At 39.1% G+C, this 26,690-nt stretch overlaps 3 protein-coding genes across 3 annotated transcripts in view; 2 read left to right on the plus strand and 1 right to left on the minus strand.

Annotated features, from left to right (window-relative positions):
• The window catches only part of LOC145999572 (mitotic spindle assembly checkpoint protein MAD1-like), a 62,463-nt gene extending 49,982 nt beyond the window's left edge, over positions 1–12,481 (minus strand). The window contains exon 1 of the mRNA XM_083136596.1: positions 12,092–12,481. Within this exon, the coding sequence (XP_082992722.1) occupies positions 12,092–12,335 (244 nt within the window). The 5' untranslated portion in view covers positions 12,336–12,481. The remainder of the gene's footprint in view (positions 1–12,091) is intronic.
• A 501-nt stretch (positions 12,482–12,982) lies between these two features.
• LOC145999574 (uncharacterized) lies at positions 12,983–20,062 on the plus strand. The gene is made up of 4 exons (XM_083136599.1): positions 12,983–13,168; positions 16,576–16,686; positions 17,931–18,073; positions 19,795–20,062. Exons 1-4 carry the CDS (start codon positions 13,105–13,107, stop codon positions 19,909–19,911), a joined length of 435 nt encoding a protein of 144 aa, XP_082992725.1. The 5' UTR covers positions 12,983–13,104; the 3' UTR covers positions 19,912–20,062.
• A 27-nt stretch (positions 20,063–20,089) lies between these two features.
• Positions 20,090–22,135, plus strand: LOC145999573 (nicotinamide riboside kinase 1). Its single transcript, XM_083136598.1, has one exon. It carries the CDS (start codon positions 20,235–20,237, stop codon positions 20,928–20,930), a length of 696 nt encoding a protein of 231 aa, XP_082992724.1. The 5' UTR covers positions 20,090–20,234; the 3' UTR covers positions 20,931–22,135.
• The last annotated feature ends 4,555 nt before the right edge of the window (positions 22,136–26,690 follow it).

A 26,690-nucleotide genomic window follows, 5' to 3' on the forward strand; every position in this document is an offset into this window, starting at 1 on the left:
TAAGTACAAATATTCAAATTAAATGAACTAGCAAATTTCAGCCGTTTGTCCGATACGAGAAATTTACCATTTTTCATTTGGTACGAGTTTGCCAAAAACAAGTGAGTATATGCGAATGTTTTGTCTTGAATGACCTTCAATATCTCGTCCCGTCAACCATAAAATTTTATATAAATAATAAATATAAATTTCGTAAAAATGTTTTCGTTAATTCATATGAAAGTTTAGAGGTGTATGTAGGGTGCGGCGAACAATCTGAATTAAAACGTTATAAGAGAGAGAATGCGGGGCCCTATTAAATTAACATTGTTTTCAGTTTGCAATCATTTGGATCTAAAAATTTTCTTGTGGGTGAAGCGACCGCTATAATTCTTTTATGTAATGCACTGTAAATTATCAGAGAGAGAATTTAGACCAGCTATGTACTTCAGACTGTTACTGCTAAACAGTATTATCTTAAATGCATGAATCCTTGTTATTACCTGTTCGATCTCTGCCAAACACCTCACACTTGTTTATTTAGTAATTTATAACATACGTACTTACCTATTCTGCATTGCGAAAGATTCTTTAAGGTGGTATTTTGCTTTTCTCACGAAAATAATTTCAATTTTTCACATTAAGACTAATTATTATTATTCCTTTTTTCGCTTGCATAACACACAATAAGGCCGGCACAGCTTGAGTAGCGTTGTGGATCATGAGTGGGTATGCAGTGTTTCCAACCTTCTTAACCGAAAAATACCTCCTTTCATGTTACTGATTTTGTATTTTTTTCCCGGGTTAGGTTAACAGTTAAAAAAAAGGGTTCGTACTGAAATTTAACATCACAAATCATGCACATTTAGGTAGGTTAGGTTACGTTCTCTTCGTACAGGCATATATCCACTTCCCATTTGGTCGAATGTGTAGCTTGCATGCACTGCCACATTTTGGACATTCCATTCTTTCTTCACGATTCCGGGTTGAATTAGAAAATAGACTGGATCTTCCACACAAGGCAACAACTTCATGACGCATCCAAGACATGTCATCTTCTTGCAAAACAACGGCGTGGTTGGAAACACTGACAGAGGGTTATGTTATCAAACGTACGCAACATCAGGTTCACGTATAGGAAGGAAATAAAAGGAACGGCAATTGCACAACGGAGAGATTTTCTTGAAAAATACAGGTCAAATAGATTCAACGATGTAAGAAAATACCTCCACGACCTTTCAAAATACTACAGAAAGTCATTTCCGTAATTTAAGTAGTTTCTTCTGTAAAAATGAGGAAATGCGTTCGGCCGAGATCGAACTGTTACCCAATTGTTTGTGCACATTTGAGAGATTTATATAATTTTTGCTGTTGGTTTGTTATGAGGTGGATGAGGTGATTATGCAATGCAGATGCAGTTAAATAATATGTTATATACATGTTGTTACTTGTTTTGTTTTAAGAAACTTTGAATACGTACACAATTTAGTGTTAACATGTTGCATATGTATTTTCTTATATTTTACGTCGCTCCATGTTGCATGTGTGTAAAACATATGTTGTACATGAAAGTTATACATGTCATATGTACAAAAATAATTATATTAGTCATAAATTTCCAGTCTTTCAAAAATACAGTTTGTGTGTTTTCATGGACGTCCGCAGGATTTTTTCCAGGGAGGGGCAAGGAAGGTATTTTTCCCAGGGGGGGGGGCAAACTAAGGCAAATTTTCCCCAAAAATAGTGTTGTTCCCTAAAAATCATTGCTTAAATTTGAATTTATGGTGTTCATACAATAATTAACACATATTATTGTGGCTAAAATGAAATTATATGTGTGAAATACATATTTTTTGGTTGACTTTCATTTTCCAGGGGGGGGGGGGGCACGGCCACCCCTTGCCCCCATCCGGACGCCCATGTGTGTTATTTTCAATTATTAGCTAATATGAAATTGAACATGTAGAAAAAGAGTTTCAAATTGTTTGTCCAACACAAATGCTGTAGCACAGATTCCTCTGTTCCAGTTTGTAATGATGCGATCATTACTGGATCCTTTTTTATGTTATAAATTGTGTATGTCTATGTCCTGTACGTTTGAGTTCTTGGCCGTTGGGGAGCGGTAAGTTTCCAGTAACGGTTTAGGTCATTAGCGGGGCCTATAAAAGGAAGGGAAGGCAGCAGTCGGCCTCAGATGTTTTGGTGCGATACGGCGAGGTAAAGAGGTGTCTCTTCTCTATGGGGCGAAACGAAGACTTCTCTTGATAATATGAATAGGCGGATACTTTAACTTTTCTCTCTTTCTTTTAGTACACACACTTGCTCTTTTCACATTATTCCAATAGTTTATTTCATGTGGGAAACCGGGTACACAGCACACATACCTTCAGCCACCTTTGTTGGTACTGAGGGTTATATTTTTTTTTTACTCGTGGAGCCAGTGGCTACGCGAGTCTACACACTCTCTTCGGGAAGGGGGGACAGGGTACACCGGAATGTAATTTTGTGAATAACGGCCAAGAATTAACTTCTGTAAATATATTATGAATAAACCTATATATATCTAAAAGGAAATGGGCGTTAAGTTGTAATTTGAAGAAGTACGTGTCTATTGCCTAAACTAGCATCCACAGAACTTCAGGTACTGCAAGTTTTGAACCTCGGGACAAGGATTCAAAAATGTATGGTTGTGTATATTGTGTATGTTGCTGAGAATCAGCTTAAAAGCACAAAATATACCGTTACATACTGGGGGCTCATAGTCGGGATATTTTTTGTAAGAAGTACTGAAGGCATATGTTATTGCGAAGTGGAAAGAAAGTAACAGAAGACAAAATGGCAATTCAAATAGACAGGGAGCTCATTGGCAAGTTGCTAGGCAATGCGAACTTGGAGGGAAGGCCTGAGGAAGATATTGTTGGGGAACTTGAGAGACTTTCTCTAAACCTTACGCAAGGAACTTCGGCAAGGACGGGCGAGGAGAAAATGAACAAAATCTTGGAAAAAAACAACATAAACATTCCGATCTTTAAGGGAAACGTCGGCGATGTAAGTCCACACGATTATTTGTATGAATTACGCAATTATCAGGAAATCATGGAAATTGGGGATACTTTTCTCTTAGATAGAATCTTGCCGCTTTCGTTGAAGGAAATCGCTGCAGATTGGTTCAGATTTTCGAGACCATTCGGCACTTTTAGGGAATTTGAGAAGGCGTTCTTGGAAGAATTCTTTAGTGTTGATTACGACTCGGAAATAGCAAGGATAATTCAGAACAATTACCAGTCACCAGACCAGTCTCTTCTTGCATTTATTCGACACACCAGGAAGCTTTTTGCAATGAGGGAGAAACGGGGGACAGAAGACGAGGTCATCCAGCACGTTTTGAAATTTTCCCATCCTAAATTCAGAGCACACTTGTACAACAGAACATTCGCAACAATCAAAGATTTGGAAACCCATTCTATGGACATTCAAAAGAGACTGTATTCAGAAGCCCTGTACTATTGTCCAGAACTGAGGGACAACAGTTCGCCGCATCTGTCTGCCATGCCGACTTCAGCGAGTGGCACAAGGCAATTAGCAGCCGCGGGGACAATGAACACTTTCGGCCGCGTGGGAACAGAAGTATCAATGAGCGCCATAAATCCTGGACTGGTCAACCGGCTAAGCTTTTCCGGGAATGTTGGGACCCCGTCGAGAGCAGAAGAACCGACGAAGAGAAGGGGGATCCGTTGTTTTCGGTGTGACGGTCTTGACCACAAAGCCGCCATGTGTACTGCTCCAAAAAACTCGTTAGGCCCGAACAGAGGGACACCGCCATCGTAGCAGGCGCTGCGTGGAAGAAAACCAAAGGGGGGAGTAGGAAGATACGCAACTGCAGGAATTTCACTTCTGGCGACAAAGAGCCGTTAGTCCCCTGTAAAATCAATGGAAAGGACTTCTCCTTATTCGTAGACACAGGGGCCTCTGTGAGCACTGTAAATTTAGAGATAGCAAAACAACTGGAAAAACAAGGAAATAAGATTAACAATAAACGTATCAATATTTCTTTGGCAGTAGGCTCTGTACAATCATGTGGGGAAATGTATCTTACTGTACATTTGAATGGGGTGAAACTTAGGCATAAATTCGTCGTTTTGCGCGATTGTTTCAAGGGATTCATCGCAGGTCGTGGGTTCATAAGGCAAGCCGGATTATCTCTGCACTTGAAAGAGGGAGGCTACAGCTTTGCAGACAGTGACGTCATCTATTTGTTTTCTGCGGAGAAGAGGGAAGCGGGGATGAGTCTTCCGATTCTGCAGGGGATAACGTCGACTGTGGAGGCTGGAGCTGGGGCAACCGCGACGGTAACCGCGACGATGGGAAAAAGTGAAACATCTGATGCAACAACCGCGACGATGGGATATTGCCAAAGACGTCCCGAAATAGCAGAAATGATTGAGCGTGCAGAATGTTCACCAGAAGTAGAGAAGAAATTAGCAGATATTTTAAACATCTACAGTAACGTATTTTCTGAAAAACCTGGCGTTACACACATCTTACAGCACGAAATAGAACTAACCGATAGGACACCATTCTATTCTAAGCTTCGTATTTTGACTCCAGAAAAGCAAGAAATAATGGATAACTGTATCGATGAGCTGTTAGCTGGGGGTTTCATTGAGCCCTGCAAATCTAATTACATTAATTCACCGTTGTTAATCAGGAAAGGGGATAAATACAAGGTGATCCTGGATCCTCGAAAGACAAACGCAGTAACAAAGAAATCTAGGAATGAAGTCCCGGATATGTTTGAATCTTTGAGTAAATTAGGCAAGGCTAGATATTTCTGTAAATTAGATTTAGTAAACGCTTTTGGCCAGCTTTTATTGGAAGAAAACTCACGCCAATACACGGCATTCAACACTTCACGAGGAATCTTTCGCTATTTGAGATGTCCCTATGGATTGAGCATGATTCCTAACACACTGGCGAAACTGATGAATATTGTCCTTGGAGAGCTGCAGGGTGTCTCATGCATTGCATTTTACGATGACATTTTGGTTTATGGAGAAACAGAGGGAGAATTGTTGCTCGCGCTGAAAGAAGTTTTGGAGAGAATACACAAGGCGAACTTAACGCTTTCACCATCGAAGTCCCAACTTTTTACTTCGGAAGTGGATTACCTGGGTTTCAGAATTTCTCACAAGCAAGTGATGTGCCACCCATCCAAGATTGAGTATTTGGACCAGATAAGGGCTCCGAAGAATGTGAAGCAACTCCAGAGCATTTTAGGATTCTTCGGATTTCTGAAAGGTCACATTAGCCACATGTCAGAGTTGACGAGTCCTCTCACTGACATGTTACGTAAGGGAATTCGCTTTCGGTGGACGGATGTTCACGAAGAGTGCCTGACCAAACTGAAGGAAGCTGTAAAGAATAACGTTTCTTTGTACATTCCCGTACTGAATGAGCCGTTCGTCATCTACAGCGACGCGAGCGATAACTGCGCCGGTTTCTTACTAGGACAGAGGGACCAAGGGGGGAAACTGCATGTTGTATCCTTTGGAAGTAAAAAGTTCTCACAAGCCCAGAAGAACTACAGCACAACGCACAAAGAATTCCTCGCTTTGCTCCTTGCAGTCGAGACTTTCGACAAGTACATCTGCCACGCTCCGGCAGTGGAAGTTTTCACTGACCACAGTGCTCTGACCACGATATTCAGTACTGAAAACAAGAGCGCAAAGATGTCAAGGTGGACAGCTCGTCTCTCGCGCTACCCTCTGCTCATCAAATACGTGAAAGGAGAGCTAAACCTGGTAGACTTTCTATCGAGAAATGAAGTATGCAACACCCATCCGTCTGAGTACGACGGGTTACCCGCAGCGCAGGAAACATTCCCCCTGGAAGATGAAAATGATGAAGGCTACGTAAAATTCGAGATGGAAGACGGAGTTGTGATCGATTCGTCAGATATTGCACAGAAACCAGTTGCTGACCTCAGTGCTTTGTGCACTATACAAAGCGCGAAGCAACTAAAGAAGAAACGACGAGAAAATTTGCTTCGAGGGATCAAACTACCCAAGGTTCGTCTCTCTAAAAGTGAAAAGATGCAGGGCTTTTCATTGTTGCCTTTCTCCGTGGCCGAGGGGAATGAAGAACACGAACCGCTGGATCCGAGCAGGCTTCTGGACACCACTTCAATCATTTCAGAGCAAATGAAAGATAATTTTCTTGCAGACTTAGCGAAGACTGTTAGGAACGAGGAGGTGGAAGGGACGAAGATGTACAAGGAAAAGTTGAAGACACTGGCCAAATCTTCGTATTTCGACGATGATGGAATCCTTAGGAGAAATTTGCCTGCAGAAAAGTACAAAGAGAAAGGAACTGGCAAAATATGGGCACCTCTTTCTCTACGTGCGCAAATTCTTATGTCCTTGCATGATAGTGCATTCGCTTCTCATCCTGGAAGATTAAAAACTTTAGCAAAGGTCAGAGAACAATACACGTGGTTAGGCCTAACAAAAGACGTTATTCAATACTGTAAGTCGTGCCAACCATGCTGTGTATTTAAAGGGGACACTACTAAGAAGCAAGGCTTCATGGCAAGTAATAAGGAAACAGAAGTTGGCAAGAACTTATACTGTGACATTCTGGGACCAGTCGTTCGTTCGAAAAAGGGAAATTTCCAATACGTTCTAGTATGCGTTGATAGTTTTAGCAGATTTACTATCTTGCGCCCTCTTCGCGTTGTGACTGCGAAATCTGTGCTAGAACAATTACTGGATATATTCTCGATCCATGGATTCTACCCGAGAATCTCCACTGATAATCAAAGCATTTTCAATTCCAGAATGTGGAAACAGATGATGAAGATGTTTGATTCCAAGCAGATCAGAATTTCTCCATATCGCCCGCAGGGCAATCTCGCAGAATGCTACGTAAAGGCAACTAAACGTGCTCTTTCCACACTAATTTCGTCGCACAACGAGTGGGCGTCATCGTTACCGTACGTGCAGTTTGCATTGAATTCCCAAGTTTGCAACACGACCACATTCAGTCCAGCATATTTGCATTTTGGACGTTCTGTGAGGGGTCCTTTCGAGAAGGCCAGGGACGCTTTGCCTCAAGGACCTGAAATCAGACAGGAGGACATCTTGGAATTCGTGGAAGAAACGAAATTCAGGATAGAAGAGGCCAAGAAGATAGCTTGCAACAATCAAGAGCGCATGCATAATGCACAGAAGAAAGTATATGATAAGAAACGCCGCAAGTGCACGTTTAAGGTGGGGGAAAAAGCTTGGCTTAAGGAACATCCTCTCTCTGATAAGGCCCGTGGAGTAACTAGTAAACTCTCGGGGAAGTTCTCTGGACCGCACGCAATTGTTGAACAAACTTCAGCAAATACTTTCAAACTAAAACACAGCGAGGACGGAAGAATATTGAGAGCCAACAGCGATCAGTTAAAACCTTATTCTTCGCCGCCTGAGTTCGCGAAGAAAGTAGCCGGGCAAAATTCAGCGAAGGGAGCGCACGTATCTTCTCCAGAAGACGAGAATGAAGATGTACCCCAGATGCGTTACAAGCTGAGAAACAGATTCTGATCTAATTTCAAAAGGGGATTTTTGTAAATATTGTATATAGGGATTTATCTATCTTTTCTTTATTTTTTATCTTTCATTTATTTTCTCTCTCTGATACCTCACACACTACTCCTGCAAACGTTTCGTTCCGCAGTCAACAAAAGTAACGCAAAGTTAGTGCGTATTTTTTTACCACGTATTTTCGTCGAGAAGCCGCAGTTCGGTGGTGAGAAAATCCAGTGAATAGCAGTGACATCTCTGGATGTAGAGCCATTTAGACCCATTCATGTGGAAGCCGGTCGAAGCGGTGTCTTCCGATCTCGGCAGGAGCGCAGAGCAGTGGCGTTGCCGGGAGTCGAACCAGCAGCCTTGGTGACTTGGATGGATTTCCAGGAAAATCTATCCCTTGGACAGAAATAGGAGTGCTTCAGAAGTACGGAGAGACTGCAGTGAGTGCCCGCAGGAAGCTGTTCTGATCTTCAGCAACGAAGGAACGACATCCAGGTATGTGAAGTGATGTGCTGTGCGTCGGACCAAGTGATATATATTAACTGTGGGACTTCCGAAAGCTTCGTGTGAACATTGACTGTGAATTTCGGGTGAACTGTTAAGTGAACAGAAACTGCGAACAAGTGTTTTGTGTATATTATTATTATTTTTTTTTTGTAGGTTACAGAACTTTGATATCTCTCTCTTCAGGAAGGGGGGACTATGTAATGATGCGATCATTACTGGATCCTTTTTTATGTTATAAATTGTGTATGTCTATGTCCTGTACGTTTGAGTTCTTGGCCGTTGGGGAGCGGTAAGTTTCCAGTAACGGTTTAGGTCATTAGCGGGGCCTATAAAAGGAAGGGAAGGCAGCAGTCGGCCTCAGATGTTTTGGTGCGATACGGCGAGGTAAAGAGGTGTCTCTTCTCTATGGGGCGAAACGAAGACTTCTCTTGATAATATGAATAGGCGGATACTTTAACTTTTCTCTCTTTCTTTTAGTACACACACTTGCTCTTTTCACATTATTCCAATAGTTTATTTCATGTGGGAAACCGGGTACACAGCACACATACCTTCAGCCACCTTTGTTGGTACTGAGGGTTATATTTTTTTTTTACTCGTGGAGCCAGTGGCTACGCGAGTCTACACACTCTCTTCGGGAAGGGGGGACAGGGTACACCGGAATGTAATTTTGTGAATAACGGCCAAGAATTAACTTCTGTAAATATATTATGAATAAACCTATATATATCTAAAAGGAAATGGGCGTTAAGTTGTAATTTGAAGAAGTACGTGTCTATTGCCTAAACTAGCATCCACAGAACTTCAGGTACTGCAAGTTTTGAACCTCGGGACAAGGATTCAAAAATGTATGGTTGTGTATATTGTGTATGTTGCTGAGAATCAGCTTAAAAGCACAAAATATACCGTTACAAGTTCGGTATATAGGAAACACATTTCTTGATTTTTACAGGATAAACTACTTATGGAAATGGGTTTCTGCAAGCTTTCCAACATTCGTCGAGGTATTTTCTTTCATCGTGGAATATATTTGACCGGGAAATCATGTACTTTTCAAGAGAAATATCTCACCGACGCACAATTGCCATTGCTTTCGCTACATGAACTGTATGCTGCGTACGTTTGATGACGTAAGGCCCTGTCAGTGTTTCCAACCCCTTTTTTTTTCCACTATGCTTGCCTAACCTTATCAGAAATGTTTTGTGGGGCTACATAGGTATTTTTGGGTGGAGTGGGGTGGAACTGTGACCGCCATTTAGCATGTTTCCGAAGGAAAAAAGAAACAAACAAAACTTACTTCATACGTCGAAAATATAGATTATTTCCGTGAAAAAAGCAATATGCCACCTTCAGAAACGTTTCTCAATGCAGAATACAGGTAACGATTAGATATAGCGGAAACACACTTCTTGAAATTTACAGGAGGAAAGACGAGAAAGTACTTACGGAATTTAGTTCTTGTGGACTTTCTGAAGCTGGGAAAAGTGTTTTTTTTTTCGAATTGTGCAAGTTATTCGGGCTGTAAATAAGGTATTTTTCGACATTCATGTATCTCCGTTGCACAATAGCTCGTGACACCATTACCGTCGACTACGTGAATCAAATGTTCCGTGCGTTCGATTAATACGCAACCCCCTGTCAGTGTAGCAACCACGCGGTAGTTTTACAAGATGACGTGTGAGCGGGACTTTTTTTTGCAATTTAATTTTCTGTTTGCCTAACCTAACTCAACCTAACCCCTTCCGTGAATAGTTTGTGGATTAAAAACAATCATTTTTCAGTTAATAAGTATTAGTGTAACAACCACGTGGTAGTTTTACAAGATGACGTGTGAGCGGTTTATTTTTTCCAATTCAATTTCTATGTTTGCCTAACTTAAATGAACCTAACCTTCCGTGAATGGTTTGTGGATCATTTTTTGCTTAAAAACCTTTTGTGAATAGTTTGTGCGGCATTTATCAGTTCATAAGTTTGAAAACACTGCATATCAGCTGACGACACAGCATATATCAGCTGACGATAGACAACCTGAGTCAGAATTTGGCCGCAAATTAGCAACGACCAATAAATACTTATAATGTTAAAAATAACGCTTTTTTCATTGAAATAAAAGTAATCCCTAGTTGAAAAATAAACTCAAAATAAACGAGTTAAATGTGGGTAAATGTTTACTATCCTTCAGACACCTATAACCTCTGAGTTTCGTCAATTTTTGCCATTCGTACTTACCTATCTGCTTCGCAGAACATTCCGTGAATGGTTTTTGGGGCTATCCATCCCGGAATCGGTGCAAAATTTAAACCAAAAAATTATTTCAGTTTGAAATTTTTGACTCAAATTTCCCACCGATTCTGGGCTCCGTCCCTGGGGTAATTGACCTACCACCCCCAACCGCTAACGTGGCCCCGCCTCCGCTCTGGCTTTTTCTATAGACTCCCTGTTAAAGGCATGTTAGAAATTGGCCCCCAAATGAGCCCCAAACTTTTAAATTTGAAGAAATCCGTTTCCAGGACATGGAAAACTTACCTGAATTTCACACAAAACACCTTCCCGATGTTAGACAATACTACAGGAATGGTAAATATGTGATATCGCCCGAAAGGATTTCTTGAAATTTACAGGAGAAACTGCTTTCTGAAATCAGTTTCTGTAGCATTGTCGAAGTTCTTCGAGGTATTTTCTTTCACGGAAACTGAAAACTTCACCATAGAATGCTGTAGAACAAGAATTAATCACTTTATACGAAAGGAACTTGCATTTTCTGTAAAGCGACAACATTATGCTGTTGTTTCATTATGTACCTGCTGATGGTGCTAGCGTCGAAAGTCACGCTGTCTCACCAGTGTTTCCAAACGTGCCTTTTTGTTACGATTTTTTTAACTATGCTTACCCAGGGGCGCCGACATGTCAAAATTATTGGGGGGCTCTGTGTTCGGAATCTCATAAAAGCCCACGAATTCCTCAAAAATATCAAAATTTTTATTCACAGTTCTAATGCAGAATATTAATTGTCCACGGATGGATATGTCACAAGTTTCGTCAACCATAATAGCAAAATATTCCCGACTTTTAATATCTGCTACCATGGAGCGGAAAACAGATCTCCCTAATATATCAATGATCTCGTTCTGAATGTCATGTTAGAGCCATTTGTAGCCTGAACGTCCCATCCACTACCCTACTTCATGCACATCGTCTCTTGAAAATATTTTTAGTAAAAAATTTAACAATACTCATAATTACATACTTAGTACATAATAAAAAGTCCTGTGTTTTGGTGTCTCTGGTCATAGCCCCCCCAAAGTTGATGGTTTAGCGGTCTCAGCTCCCCAAATTGATGGGCTAGAGAATTTCAAATGTGTATTTAAAGTTAAGTTCATGTGGCACAATTCAGAGTAAACTTTACAAGAGAAGCAAAATAATACATTAGATCCTCTAAAGCAAAATTATTTTGGGGCTCTGCCCCACATCGTTAACATTGGGGGGGCCATGGAGTCGGCGCCTATGTGCTTACCTAACCTAACCTTGCCGGAAATGGTCGGTGAGGCTGGCATGAATGGTTATTGGGGTTATCCGTCTGGTTCGTGGGGCTATCGTGAATGGGTTTTTGGGGCTATCCGTCAATGGTTTGTGATGATATAATGAAAACGAAAGTATGTATTTTTCGGTTAAGAAGGTTGAAACACTGCATACCCACTCTAAATCGACAAAACAAGCACGACACGCGATGATCCATGACGAGTGCACGCCATATTGTCTGTTACCCAAGCGGAACAAGGAAGACAAATAATGACTCGTAATATGAAAAGTAGACACTATTTTATGGAAAAAGGCATAACTTCACCTTAAAGAATCTTCCACAATGCAGAATAGGTAAGTATCAATGCTAAAATGAACGAAATAAACGAGTTAGAGGTGTTCGAGCGATATCGCATAATTACCTTTTTATTATTATTATTGTTGGAACATTTATCCTGGTACTTGCCCCCGGACAAAATTCGTGTTTGCCTCTTTGCTAAAACCATACATACCATCCTCTGCCGAAGGTTCAATGTCTACTTTCCTCCTCTTGCACTCATCATATATCCTTTTATCTACAGTGAGTTTCCTCTTAGCCAATAAATCAAACGATTCGTCGAAATTCAACTTAGTTGCAACGGACTGAATTTCCGGCCTACCATCAATGGTACTGCCTATGTAAGTTCTAAATCGGTTCAATAATTCAGTGCCTGCAGTGGGTTCGTTTGTTGACAGAGACATTTTTGCTTCTGCCATTCGTATGATGGATATTCACGATTAGAGTCCAACGTAACATTCGTTTACTCGGTTCACAAACATTCCCTTCGGCCAATTTTAAAGTTTCTTTTGTAGGTATTGGGTTCAAAAACACTTCCAATCAAAACCTACAAGCTAGCACAGAATCACAAACAGCTCAACCACCTAAAGACGTATCTTTTATTGAACAACACGTCTCTTTATGACGACAGAATGACGAGGAATGTTAGGTTAGGTCTGTTAGGTTTAGTTCTATTAGCATAAATACACTGAAAAATATTATTTATGCTAAGAGAACTAAATCTAGCTAACATGACCTAACAATTTAGACATTTAGCCTTAAATTAAATGCCTTTTCTCGTAACGTTAAAATATAACGTTGTTGAAGTGTAGTGTGATAAAGTTCGCAGAAAGACCCGAACTTGACTCTGTCTTCCTAATTGTCCTTGATCTAACAATCAGCAATGAAATCAAACATATTGAGAAACAAAACAAATTAAGTGCTTATCCCTTAACGAATAACTAATTATAAATCAATACTATCATGCTTTATTCAACATTTTTATATGCTAAAGGTATTGTAATGACTATTAACTTTGAAAGTTTTTGAGGACTCGTGGATTTTTTTCAATGCAGTTCAACACAGATTACTTGCCACGCAATGCCATACTGAACTTATACATAAGAGAAATATCGTTGTGGTATTTTTAAATGCTTGCAACACGTGTATCAGATTTGGGATTTTAGTGATGATCAAGTGTGTTATGAAATGTCAGCTGCACTGGTGAAAAAAAGTTTGGAAATATTTGCCGCGCAAGAATCCAAAAAAGAAGGTACATATTCTCTTACCGAGCACATTCTTATGTAACGCCGTGTCAAACATTTCAGTAATTTATTGCAAATTGTGTGTAGTACCACTTGGTTCTAATCAACAATAATATGGTTTGTTACGTACATTTAGTGCATTATTATACTAAAGTAGAAACTATTGCACATAACACTTTGGTTCGCGTTTCAATATTAGCCCTTGTACTTAAATGTCAAATCTTTTGTGCGCCTGCGACTCAAAAGTTAACAGGAATCCCCGATGTGCATTAATTTTCAGATAGATGGCTGACGTGTACGTATTATGTCCTTAAATGATTTCGTGGGGTTGGTTCCACATGTTTAATAATTTTTCACAAAACATGGAGTATGAGAAAGTGGTTTAGAGTACTGGAAACCACTGTGGTTTTAAGTTCGTAGTCTGGAGAAACTAAGGAGCGAATGAACAGTATAGAGAATGTCTCCAATTTCGTTAATATTTGGTATACTAACTGAATTTGGCTTTCTAATCACGAATCTGTTGGTTAAATGCGGGGGGTCACGTCGGGAAAATAGAAGGTATAAGTGGATTTTTTTTAGAGCTATCACATTTTTTTACGAACAAAATTTTAACTAAGCTTGCCTAACCTAACCTTACCGGAAATTGTTCGTGGGGCAATCCGTGAATGGTTTGTGGGGCTACCTGTGCATAATGTACTGATTAGGTGGCCAAAATTATTTAATATACCAAATATTAACGAAATTCGAGATAATTTCTTATCCTAACCTTACCGGAAATTGTTCGTTCGGATATCAATTAAATGTTTTGCCAATGAGCACATATTGTAACAAAATATAAGTTTTGTAGCACTACCTTCCTCACTACGCAACATGCCATTTTTCTAGAACAACGCTCGAACACCGTTGCCAAATTGTAATCACAGTCCGCATTCCACATACTCTAGCATTCCGGCAACAAAGCAACAGTGTGGCAATGCTGTAGACATCGCAGTCACTTGATCATATCACCAAACATGGTTCCCATGTTTCTGTATGGAGAATGTCGCGGTAATGAAAAACGTAATTTTTCAACATACACAGTGTGGCAATTTGAAATCGAGACTGGGATCATTCAAACTAGGACCCTCCTGCATCCACACATCGTAACGCAATGCCTACCAGTGCATGGAAGCACTGCTGGAATAGTTTTGTGTAACGCTGTTTAAAATCCATGTCGTAGCCTTCTTGATTGTTGGTACATCGTAAAAGTAGGTTTTGGTTTAGGAAAAAAAGAAATAATCACATGGAGCCAGATCCAGTGAGTAGGCAGGGTGTGACAACACAGTCTATTTAGGGCCAAAACTATCTTCGCAATCGCAGTCTTGTGACTTGGGGCACTGTCATGAAGAAGATGCCAGCTGCCATCATCCTGATACTCGGGCCTCACACGTGTTATTCCTTGCATCAAACGTTTCAGTACCTCAAGATAAAATGCAACAGTAACAGTCTGTCTGAAATTTCAGTCTTCAGTAATGATAGTCCTCACTTTCTCAACCAATTTTGGTGTTCTCACCATCCCTGCTACACCTGGATGCTCGTCGTGTTCAATTGGCTCCCGTCCTTCACTGAAACACCTGAGACATTCAAATACACATGTACAGAATAAACAGTTGTTCCTATAGACATGCTACAACATGTGAAACGTTTCTGCAGCAGTTTTACCCAAGAGCGCACAAAACCTGATGTTTGCACTTTCACGACACGTTCCCACATTCAACAATGCCACAAGCGGCAATGTCGCTCAAGGTCAATGAGCTCTGCATCGATTGTTCGTGAGATACCCATTACTTGTTTGCACAGTGGCGCCACCTACCGAGCAAAAAAAAAAAATCAGTCTCCATTTTAAATTGCCACACTGTGTATATAGACATAAGTGTACACGTCACCCCCAAGTCTTAGCTCCGGATACGTTACCAGGACTGCATATTTAGTGAGTATAAGAAGTAGGAAAGAATTTGGAGACATTCTCTATATTGTACATTCATACCGAAACGAATTAGCAGTCAAGAGGTTCACTAACTATTATTTACCAGAGATGTTATGATTTGAAATGTAACTCGCGCAATCTGCTGTTCCTTGTTTGTGGTCCTCTCGGATGCAACAAGTTGCTTTTTATGTGTCCCAATGAAGTGGGTTTTGAGCTTGAGACCAAATGTAATGTTATCACATGTGGGAAACACATGGGAACATTATTTTAATGCAAGAAATCCCAAAGCTGACCTACCTGACCTAACAAGAAAAGCATTTAGGGCCATTTTTAAACTATAACTTGACAAGTTTAAAAACAAGATGCTGCAATCCATTGTTTGCGCACCTCACATCACATTTCCCCACTTCATTGTCTGCGGCGACGTTCATTCGCAGTGTTGCAAACTGGAGGGGGCTGAATCCTCCGAGAATTTTCAACGAAATTTGAATGTGAAAGGCATGAATTAGTATCCCGTCACCTACGCTACCTATTGATTGCGCTAAATTCTAAATACATTTTAATATTTTCCCTTTAAACCTTAAATGAATTAAGTTATATTAGGGATATTTCTTACCAGCATAAGAAATGTATGAAATAAAACGATAGAAAAATGAAAAATATATAAACGATAGAACTGAGCTCACCTTCTAAATGTTTTCCAGTTCTCCTTCATCAATTTCACTCTCCCACTCATCCAAGTCTGTGTCTACCAATGAATCTGTGTTCGTGTCTGAATCGGCTTCACCAAGTCTAATTATCAGTTCATCTACACGCTTGTTCATAAGTCCATCTCTTTCAAAGTAAGAATCTTGCAGCCAAGAGTAAAGAGCATGAACATTTCAATGCTTTAGAAAAGAACACAGGCAAGCGTGTTATCAGATTGCCTTCTCGTGGTGATTGTTGTACGATAAACAAACGAGCCACCACCCCACTCGGTTAAAAAAAATAACAAGAAAAAAACTGGACACTGCTCAATGTCGCATTCAGAAAATGAAGTCATTCGCCCTGTAGTTTCTCTTCGTTATAAACCTTAACGCACGTGCGTAATACTACATTTTACGATCGGCGCACCGCATGCATTTTCAAAGGCCGGATTAAATAAAATGAACCACTGATATAATAGGAGCCTGCATGCACCGTCAGGCTTAACAGTGAAAATTGTTTGTCATATTTGTTTTAGCTTAATTTTGCTGAGTTGGCACCACTGGTACTCTCAACGTCAGACCAGTGAGTAGAAGAGTGGTGGGGAGGATGACGTAATACGAAGTGCTCCGCAGCGATCTGCGCATATCGGGACTTGTCAGGCTATAATATCAATTGTCTGTTATTGTTCTGTAGCGAATGTACTTATTTGATAATGTAGGTTCATGGTTACTTATTTTGTTACTTTATTTTATTATTTTGTAGAGAAAAAGAAGAAAAGGAAATCTGTTCCTAATCCTAAAGATCTACTTCCTACAAACCGACATGGCCTAAAGAAACACAAGAGGAGGCTGGAACAGCCAAAGAAAAATACTGGTAGGTGTATTGTAAATGTGATGTGGCCCCAAAGGTGGTTCTTTTAGGTTGAGTGTGGGGGACAATAAAGGATGACTTAGGGCTCTAAAGTTGAAGACCTATAAATTGGCAAAAAAAGACCTAAAAATATTTAAAAAAAAAAGGGCCTAAAACGGAACAAAGGATGTATAACTGTGATCCAAATTAATTAATAACTTCAGTTTTAATTACATATTTAATGAATTAAAAAATCAAAATTCTGGTGGTATTGAACACACAGTGCAAAAAAACTATATGAATGAAATGCATCTTCTTTCAGACATTATATATTTTTCAGATTAACAAATTTGATAAAAATCATATTTGAAGAATCATATTTGGCCTAACCACACTAGGGTTACAGAAATAGGACTTCGGATCCTATTTCAGTCGTCCAAAAATGTTTTTCTCTCGTTTCAGCGAAGGTTCAAATATATTTATTTCTTTACTACAGAAAGGATGTTTTAAGAGGTGATTTACTGATGGTGATTCAAATTGAGAATGGGCAGTAAAAACGTAGTTGAAAGAAGGTGAAGTTGCAAAAAAAAGCTGTTAAGACCTAAAAAAGGCTAAAAAAGACCAATAAGCCAAGAAAACGCCGAAAAAGGCAAAAAAGGACAAATAAAATCCACCTTTTTCTGGCCTACAATTACCCAAAATGAACATATATTATACCGCGTTTGTTAGAACCTGTCCCCTTTCCCGCGCTAGTGATCGCTAGACAGTTTCGGTGCCAATGAGAAACGAGGAAAAGATCATCTGCTGGGCAGCGAGGAGCGAATGGAAGCCAGAAGAGAGGTGCTTACGTAGACGCTGTTGCGACGTTGCGTATTTTAATTGGCTGCCTGGCTTTGACTTTTCCCAGCTCGGAGAAAAGCCAGCGATCAGCTAGTGCGGGAACCGGGACAGGTTGTAACAAACGCGATATATGTTGGCCCTTGTCTTCATACACTAGGTAAAAAAAGGATTTTTCCTCAACTTCCGAGCCCTAGTTATGATTTATGCAGCTTAACTCTGTACCCTTCATGGTAAATCTTTACGTAGGCGTTTCTGTAAAAATCAACCAGTCACAACACCTTGCCAAATCACCCCTTGGTGTGATGATGATTCATACTGTAATCAGCAAAGTTATGTCTAAGCATTTATTACAAAGTTTTCTGCATTAATTTCAGAAAAGTTCAGTTTGTGAATTCAGTACTGTGGTGACTTTTTAACTGTTATTTCAGGGAAAATCCAGAAAAGCTTCTCACGTTCAGGAACTATAGACCAATTAAGGCAGAAATTGCTTTTCCAGGACAAGACAGAAGAAAATATCAAACGTTTTCAGTTGCTAAATCAATGCAAGCTCGTTGGAGAATTAACAAATAAGGTAAGCATGGATGTGTTGTAGTTGTTTATAGGTAATATATGCAGACAAGTACATTTCAGATTCTACACTAACATGCTTCTAGTGTTGCCAACCTATTGTATTTATAAAACCCTGGCTCAACAGCCAAAAGAAAAGAGTCCAGAGGGCCTGGCATCTTGGGATATCCCCACCTCCAGCTTGGGTTGTCAGAAATAAAAAAAAATAATAATAAAAGGGAAAAAAACTGGTTGCATCTGGCGGCAGGATAAAAGGCAAAAACTGGTTGCATCTGGCAGGAATAGACCTGATTTCGGATAGTGTGGAAGCTACTACATCCCAACAGTGTTGCGGAAATCTCTTTTGTAACCAGAATCAGTTGTGTTAGCACTGGTTTTTTTAATACCAAAAGGTCAAGAAAAATTAATTACCAAAAATAATTGTCACTGAAGATATTATTTTTGTTTTCATGAAATTTTTTATTTCCTTTCCTTGCCAGTGAGGCCTTACCATGTGCAATTAGTTGAAAATTTGTCAGCTAAAGGATGTTTGGTTACACCAGTATGCCATACCCTTTTGTACTATCTATGGCAGCTGCAAGTTAAACTTCAAAAGTTCATCAAAGGGTGTCTTTTTTTCCATTTCAATGAGTTCTGATAATTTTTCAGATACATTTTTACATAGGGAATCCTTATCAATTTCTGTTGTACGAGGGGTGTGTAGTAATGATTTAAAATTTTGAATGGCCTGCATCCCATGGTTGATCATTGGGATTGCCATGTCAGTCACGGGTATTCAGTATCTTGGTGTACCATTTGATACTAGCACTGAACAATCCACGTGAGCCGCAGTGCATTTCCTGCACCACTGTCAGTGTGTGTGGATAACATGGAAGGACAGACCTGGACGACGTGGTTCTTTTGGAAAGAGGGCATGAGTACCATAGAAATTCACAGTCGATAGTTTTGAGAGTATGGTGTGTGGCAGCATCTTGGCAATGGCGGCAATTGTTTCCAGATTGGTATCCGGACAAGCATTAACATGTCGCAAAGCACACCTTTCGCCCACTTCCCTGGCCATATCTTTTTAATGGCACGACACAATCTGTGCAGGTGGCCACATATGGTGTCTTTTTAGTGGAGGTCTCCGGTTTGAGCCGTCGATAAGGATGAGGATGATGCCCCTCAGTGTCCCGAGAGATTGTGGCTATGTGCTGTTCGGAATTGTGGGTGCTTCCATTGGAATGGTTGGACTTTCATATCCAGCTCATGGTATTAGAGATTGCCAAGATGGGGTTCCATGTGCTGCCACACACGCACACCATACTCCCCTAACTATCGTCTGTGAATATCTGTGGTACTCAAGTTGTCCAGTGCTATCCTTCCATATTGTCTGTGCACACAGTGACAGCGGTGCAGGAAATGCACCGTGGCTCATCTAGATTGGCCTGCTTCTGTCCAGTGCTGATATCAGGTGGTACACCAAGATACTGAATACCTGCGACTGCCATGGCAAGCCCAATGGTCAACCATGAGATGGCAGGGCATTCAAAATGGTAAATCATTATGATACGCCTCTCGTAGTATTGTGTTTTTCCTGCTATAGCTTTGCTATGGTTTTCTTCTGTAATATCCATGTCATATTAATTCAATGTAATTAATTTTTTCACAAGGGATTTCATTGTTATTTTAGTAACTGAAATTTACATGTGGAATAAATTTATTATGCTCATTTTCCACCACTAGATCCTCAGTAAGATCGGCCCTCATAAAGAGACTGATCCTGAACCAAAGGAAGAGTGTGGCACAGTGTTTATGGAAGAAGACTTTGAAAAATTCGAAAGAGAATACTTTGTGAGCTGAAGCATGCCAATAGTTGACGCCACATTAGGAAGGTTAATACTGATAGGTAGTGCCTCATTTTTCTTGTATTACACATTTTGGATCGTGGGCCTTCCCTTTGTGGATGAAGACTATCTCCTCCGTGATTTATTCCCACCTGCAATATACGGTCTCATGATACCGGCCATAATGGGACTGTGTTTCATTGGTAGTTTGCTTGTGTACACAGTTGTAACTGTAAAATGTGAAGGGTAACATATTTTAATTTGATTTCCAGAAATAAAACTAAAAATATAATTTGAACGTTTGTTTTTATCAGTCCATAAGGTTGTGAACAGATCAAGATGAATCGTTGGTTTATAATTGGTGTGTCTGGCGTAACGTGTGGAGGCAAGTCGACGCTAGCGAAACTTTTGCACGAGACACTTCCAGGATCCATTCTCATTCAACAGGATGACTTTTTCTTGCCCGAGGATAGCGAGAAACACATCTTGATCCCGGAGATAAACCACCTCAACTGGGAGATCATGTCGAGCCTCGATATGGACAAAATGTGGGACACGATACAGGGTATTGTGAACGAATTGGAGCCGAAATCAACATGTAGCAGTATCTGCATGATAAATGCCAATGCTGTAGATTTCAGCCAACCTAAGATCGATTTGAAATCGCATCAAAAGGAAAATTTTGAGTTGAAATCAAGCATTCCAATCATAATTGTGGAAGGGTTCCTTATACTGAACTACAGCCCGATAATCGAGATATGCAATATGAAATATTTCTTAACTCTAAACAGGGAGCAGTGTTGGGAACGGAGACGTGTGAGAGAATATATCCCTGCCGATCCTCCAGGGTACTTTGACATGTGTGTGTGGCCGACATATCAAAAGCACAGAGATGAGATGCTGAGGGATGCTCGTGATGTTATTGAGCTGGATGGGAGCCTTCCTATGGACGTTACTTTTGATAAAGTATTGAGACAAGTTCAAACAGCTCTCATTGAATTTTGTGAAGTACACAAGAATCCATGTTCTTCGTAGGAAGAACTAAACAAGATGGTGAAAGCAGAAGGAATATTGTTATATGTTATGTCTGCATTTTAGTATAATTTCATTACATTAGAGAGAAACTCAGGTGTGGATAAAATTAGGACCCGAAGTTAATCCAATTCATTATACTACTGCCGATTCTAACCCCCCATCCTCAAATATAATATAAAACCTGAATTCTCACAAAACTGACCAAAAATATTGGAAAGAGCATGTTTTGATCATCAATTGGTTTGTATGGCCGCCAAAGAATACAAAATTAATAAATACATTAGTACCTTAAGTGTGTTACTCATAACTTTAAATGCAGAAATTAGACTATGAACAAATATCTAATTTGGACAAACACTATGGGAGAGGGATGTATGCTACTAAGCAACAACATTGTGCATCGCTATTGAAGCATAATTTTATGAATATTTACCATGTTTCAAAACGTGTTATTTCTCTACCTGTGATAAGAATGATGAAAATTGTAACCACATTTGAAAAGATATGCATTTCATACACATTTAGTTTGGAAATATATAGTGCATGATAACTTGGAATACTACAGCATTTTATACATTGTCAATGGTTTCAGAAAATAACCAAGGAAAGTGGTCACGTAAATCTCTTCCTTGAAAGAAACATTAAGATGCTATTTTGATTACTGTCATTTCTGCAATTAACCTGCTCACTTCAGATGTGCATCTTTGCCATAAAAGTTAAGATTACAAGCTAATGCATAGACATGTACATAGAAATCGAAGCAGTATATAGCTAATTTGCGAATTTCATGCAAAAAAATAGCACGACTGAAGACATGGATATAGTCCAGAACAATGTGTTCATTCCTTCTTTCAACCCTAGGGGTCTGATGATGGAAATGATCGTGATATGAAATAGTGAACAAAATACAGGGTGTCTATAAAATAACTCCGGGGTTTTAAACAATGATAGCGTGCAAATGGTATTAGGTAACTCAGGTTAGTTAATTACTTTGAAATAGGTAGCTCATCAAGTTTTATTCATGCCGTTTGGAGTTTATTCCAACAAAGATTGGCAACGCTGCACAGTGTTGACCTTGAAGTGGCCGAGCCGAACACAGTCCAGTTCAGTGCAACGCCACAACAGAAGGTGCAGTGTGTGATATGGCTTGTAGAAACTGGATCTGTTATAACTGTGCAGCGGAACTTTCGATGCGAGTATGGTGGTGTTTAAAACGGTTCGTCAATGGCTTAAGGCGTTTAAAGAAACTGGAAGGAAAGGGCTTATTCCATGGCCTCCAAGAAGTCCGGACCTTACTCCTTTGACTATTTCCTATGGGGACATGTGAAGAACATGGTTTATGCGAAGAAAATTCAAGATGTCAACCATCTAAGGCAAAGAATTATCACATCTGTGGCAACCATCACCCTAGACATGCTGGCTAGCACATGGCAAGAAGTTGCTTTTCGTTTGGATGTGTGCCGTGCTACAAACGGGGCACACATTGGAATTTACTTTTTCCTGAGTCAGTTTTTAATAAAATATTTAGCTTCAAAACCCAGGAGTTCTTTTATAGATACCCTGTATATAAACCCATCATACTATATAACTTCAATATTAGTATTGACATACTTACTTATTTTTGTAGTTTCTAATACTGTGTAGAATTATGCTGTAAAACTTCACAAACTAAACATTTTTGTTGCTATTCAGTGGAGTATTCCTTCTAGAACATTCATGTGGTTTTCTTTCACTGTTGTCTAGGTATTCTCAAGAGTTTAATAGACTTACACAGCCACAAAACTATTGATAATACCTTACCAACAGTGAAAGAAAACCACATCAAGATTCTCATTAATGTTCTAGAAGGAATTCTAAGCAGATTTTGGAGTATCGTAACGATTTTTTTCACCAAGATGAAAATTTGGAAAAAGCGGCCCTGGCGTCGGCCAAAGGTCCATCCGAGCTTTAATGAACAACATTGTTCCGATTCCAAGAGCTTTTTTCAAATTATTCCTGTAAAATTAATACAATGTTTCTTTGCCATTAAATCTACAGCATTGGCCAAATTATTAGACTCATTAGTTGAAAAATGAAATACAGACAAACTCACTTTATGTGGAGAAATTTGTGACAGATTTAATGTTTTGTGATACACATTGCATTGTTATATACACTGCACGTACTGTCAGTACTTCATATGACCACCTTTGGCTCTTTTTTTGAGCCTATTTTAATCACGGCTTGTGTACAATTCCTTCATCACTCTTATTTCTAAACCATGTGGTTTATGAAATTACATGTTTCTCCGGATTTATTCTTTAAATCTTTCATCTTGTCCATCCTTGAATACTGTTCCCCAATTTGGGCAATGGCCTCAAAAACCAACCTCACCAGAATAGATTCTGTTCTCAATTTCTTTCTTGCAATTGTTCGCCATAGAATACCTTCCTTTAGACATGTATCCAAATCAGACACCATGGCTGCTCTGAATATTCGCACTCCATCCTTTCGTCGTGATGTAGCTGACATGAAATTTTTATACAAGATAATAAATGGCAAAATCAGAACAGATCTCCTAATCAGTGAATTCACACTTAGGGTACCCCAAAAGCAAACATGCAACCCAACCACTAGGCTATCCCTTCTACAATGCTCCTTGTTTTACAGGCTCCCAGAAATCTACAACAAACTTCCCCTGAATGTAGATATTTTCCTTCCAGAACGTAATTTTTGTATATTACTGACCAAGAACATGTAAATCTATCCCACCTTGTTATTGTTTTTATCTTTTGTGTTTCTACTTTATGTTGTTTCAGTGTAAAATGGCCAAATAAGACTGTATCTGAAACTCTTGAGTAAATAAACAAAGAACACCCTTACAACAATCAAAATTGATATTATTTCCTTTGTTAGCATAAACAATATGGTAAACAATGTAGTATTGTTCCACGCATTTTTGCAATTCTATAAAGAATCCTGTTGCCACCTATTCTTGCGACACAGTAAAAGAAAGGATTGTGGAAAACAAGATTATATCGAAGCAGAAAAAACAGTTTAATACCATAAAAAGTTATAACAATCGTCTAATACATTTATTTAGAACACTTTCAAATCAAGGAAATGTGCTTCTTTTTACAATGAGTCCAATAATTCGGCCATATATTATTTACATTCATGTTTTGACTTCATGTATCAAATGGAACGTCCTTTTTATGTCTATAATTATTATGTTCGAATGGGGTAGTTCTTTTAGTGTTTGTATATTTTCTAGTTGAAGAAGGGACCAATTTTCATTTATAATGCAATTTAGTACATACAATTATGCTTACCTCATACATTGCAAACATACATGGAAATGTTATTTTACTGTGGACATGTTAAGTTCGCATATATTATGCATATGTATTTAAGAATATTGAGTTAGTCAAGTGTGGATTGGTTTTTTTATGTTGCATATTTATAATTACATGTACAGGGCACAACATACAACACTGACAAATATTTGCAGTGTGAAGAGGACATAATTGAGGCCTCGATTCAACACTATATTCCCCACAAAAAGAGGATTTTCTATCCCTACATTATGGAATCATGCATCACAAACTCATGGGGTGTAAGGGGTGATTTTCTACGTAGTACACCCAAATGTCAACCTCACTTCCACGTTAGTACACCCTGGACTAAAGACTAACGAGGCTCTGGCGACTGGCCCCATGGCCAGTATAATTTTGTTTGTGTTGTTCTGTGTTTTGTCCTTATTTGTGCTGAGTGTTCTTTGCAGCCTCAGCTTTTAACGAAAGTCAGAATATTTTAATATTTTATGATTTTAATTAAGCAACGTTAGAGTTGTTATGTGTAAAGATAAGGGGCTGGACCCCGTATATTGTGACGGGTGCAAAATAGCCTTAGTGCTGACGCACCCAAAATTTTAAATTCAAATTCAAATTCAAATCACAAACTCATGGTTGCCTCTGACATCAATTTTTGCTGTTCGATAACATCGGGGAAACTCTGGAGCAAGAGAACAAAAACAGGTCTGCCCAAGTAAAGATATGGCTTGATCAATGTGTGTTAGAGGTGAAGTGAGTGCATGAATATGAAAATGCAGATTTAGCTACCAACTGTTAGCAACAGTGCATACTGCTTCGCTCAGCCTACTTGCTTTCTTCCCTTTTCTACTGTCATGCGTGGTCTTGCTCCACGAATTCCCCGAGTATAGTAGATACCTGGTGGTTGAAGTCGCAAGGTATCAATCCCTTCCCTTAAATCTTGCATGTATCACCACCCATACACATACAGTGTGTTGTGATTGAGCATTATACATTATGTGCAATCATGTAGCTATGGGGAAGATACGTTGAATAGTCTGTTGTTGATTTCGATAGTTTAGATTCTTGTACACATGTTGAAAGGTTATTAAACCTAGTTTGTTTTACATCCAGAATGCAGTGCCTCTCCGATGGCACAGTGGTAGCATTGTCAATTTGTAATCAAGAGGTTTGGATCCCCCTTTAAACTGTAGGTCCAGTCCCGATTAGCCTTACTGTGCATAAAGTAGACTTAAAATGCCAAATCAACCAACCAACGTACAGAATGTATTTTATTGTATCTATCGACGTTTAATTTGTACCTAAGCATTCTTATCACTCTGAACATTTCACAGTGCATATCATGTGGTATGATTTTTCGCACTACAGTGTTCGGTCCTTGCCGTCTCTGTGTGACATGTTCAGTCATGGCATATTTAAAATTGTCATTTTTTGACAAAAAAATAAAGTGTCAGTGGCAACCATGAATCAGTTGCATGGTTGCTTACATAGAGAATAGAAAGTGACTTTTTTGGGGGGGGACTCGGCTTTAACAAGCAAAATATTATTCACTTTAGTGTCTTCTACATAGAGTAAAACTTTGTATGGTGACATGTAGAAAATTTTATGGCATAATTTGTTGTTGTGTTGAAGTTAATTGTTAAAAGACAATTATAGATTATATTGACATTTTTTATGTGGCTGTGAAAGCATTCCAGAACCAAAGAAACTGAAAAAGAAATGACAAGTCATTTTTATGTATCATGCATATTGAATTTGATTTGTGCTGAATATGTATGATCTATAAGACACACAGGTGTTTACAAAATGGATTATAATGTATAGTATTTTACTTGCATCTAATGCCTTTAATAACTTGCTGCTCAAAATAGTGATTTTTTTCCTCTACATATTTTATTATTCACTATATAAAATATTATTTTGATAATTTGTTTACAATATATGTACCACTTGTATGGAATAAATGCATGGCATATATAAATGGTTTATTTTGTAAACAAACATTTACCCATAATGCACATGAAGCAAGACCACATTTAATTTTTTTCTGGGATATTTAACCTTTAGAGTCCCATGGCGCTTATGGAGTTTTTATCTCTGTTCCAGGCCATTTAAACGAGTTTTGTAAGGTTTAGCAAAAATCGTTATAGCTTCCTAACTATGGCAGATAATTTAGTGAAACAAGAAACATTTTACTAAGAATAAAATGTACTTTGACATAGAAAAGACAAAGTGTTGCTATCTGTATGTATTTGTTATTACTCGTGGCTTCAAATGTGAAAATTGTAAAAAAAAAAAAAAAAAAAAGACAAAATTTTGCCCCTCCCTGTTGAGACATGGGACAGGAACAAATTCTATTTCCTATTTGCAACCACATGTCTACATTGTAATTCAATATTTGTTTTGTTACTAATGCCTTTTATCATCCGACAAGAGTTGGCAACATGCA

This window comes from Lepisma saccharinum, chromosome 15 (assembly GCF_977018435.1).
Source record: "Lepisma saccharinum chromosome 15, izLepSacc3.1, whole genome shotgun sequence".
Taxonomy (NCBI): domain Eukaryota; kingdom Metazoa; phylum Arthropoda; class Insecta; order Zygentoma; family Lepismatidae; genus Lepisma; species Lepisma saccharinum.

Excerpts from the sequence above, each read along its gene's own strand:
- LOC145999574 (XM_083136599.1), top strand. The coding sequence starts at position 13,105 with ATGTCAGCTGCACTGGTGAAAAAAAGTTTGGAAATATTTGCCGCGCAA. Across the intron at positions 13,169-16,575 it reads GCAAGAATCCAAAAAAGAAG|AGAAAAAGAAGAAAAGGAAA; the intron begins GTACATATTCTC and ends ATTATTTTGTAG. Across the intron at positions 16,687-17,930 it reads ACAGCCAAAGAAAAATACTG|GGAAAATCCAGAAAAGCTTC; the intron begins GTAGGTGTATTG and ends CTGTTATTTCAG.
- LOC145999573 (XM_083136598.1), top strand. The coding sequence starts at position 20,235 with ATGAATCGTTGGTTTATAATTGGTGTGTCTGGCGTAACGTGTGGAGGC.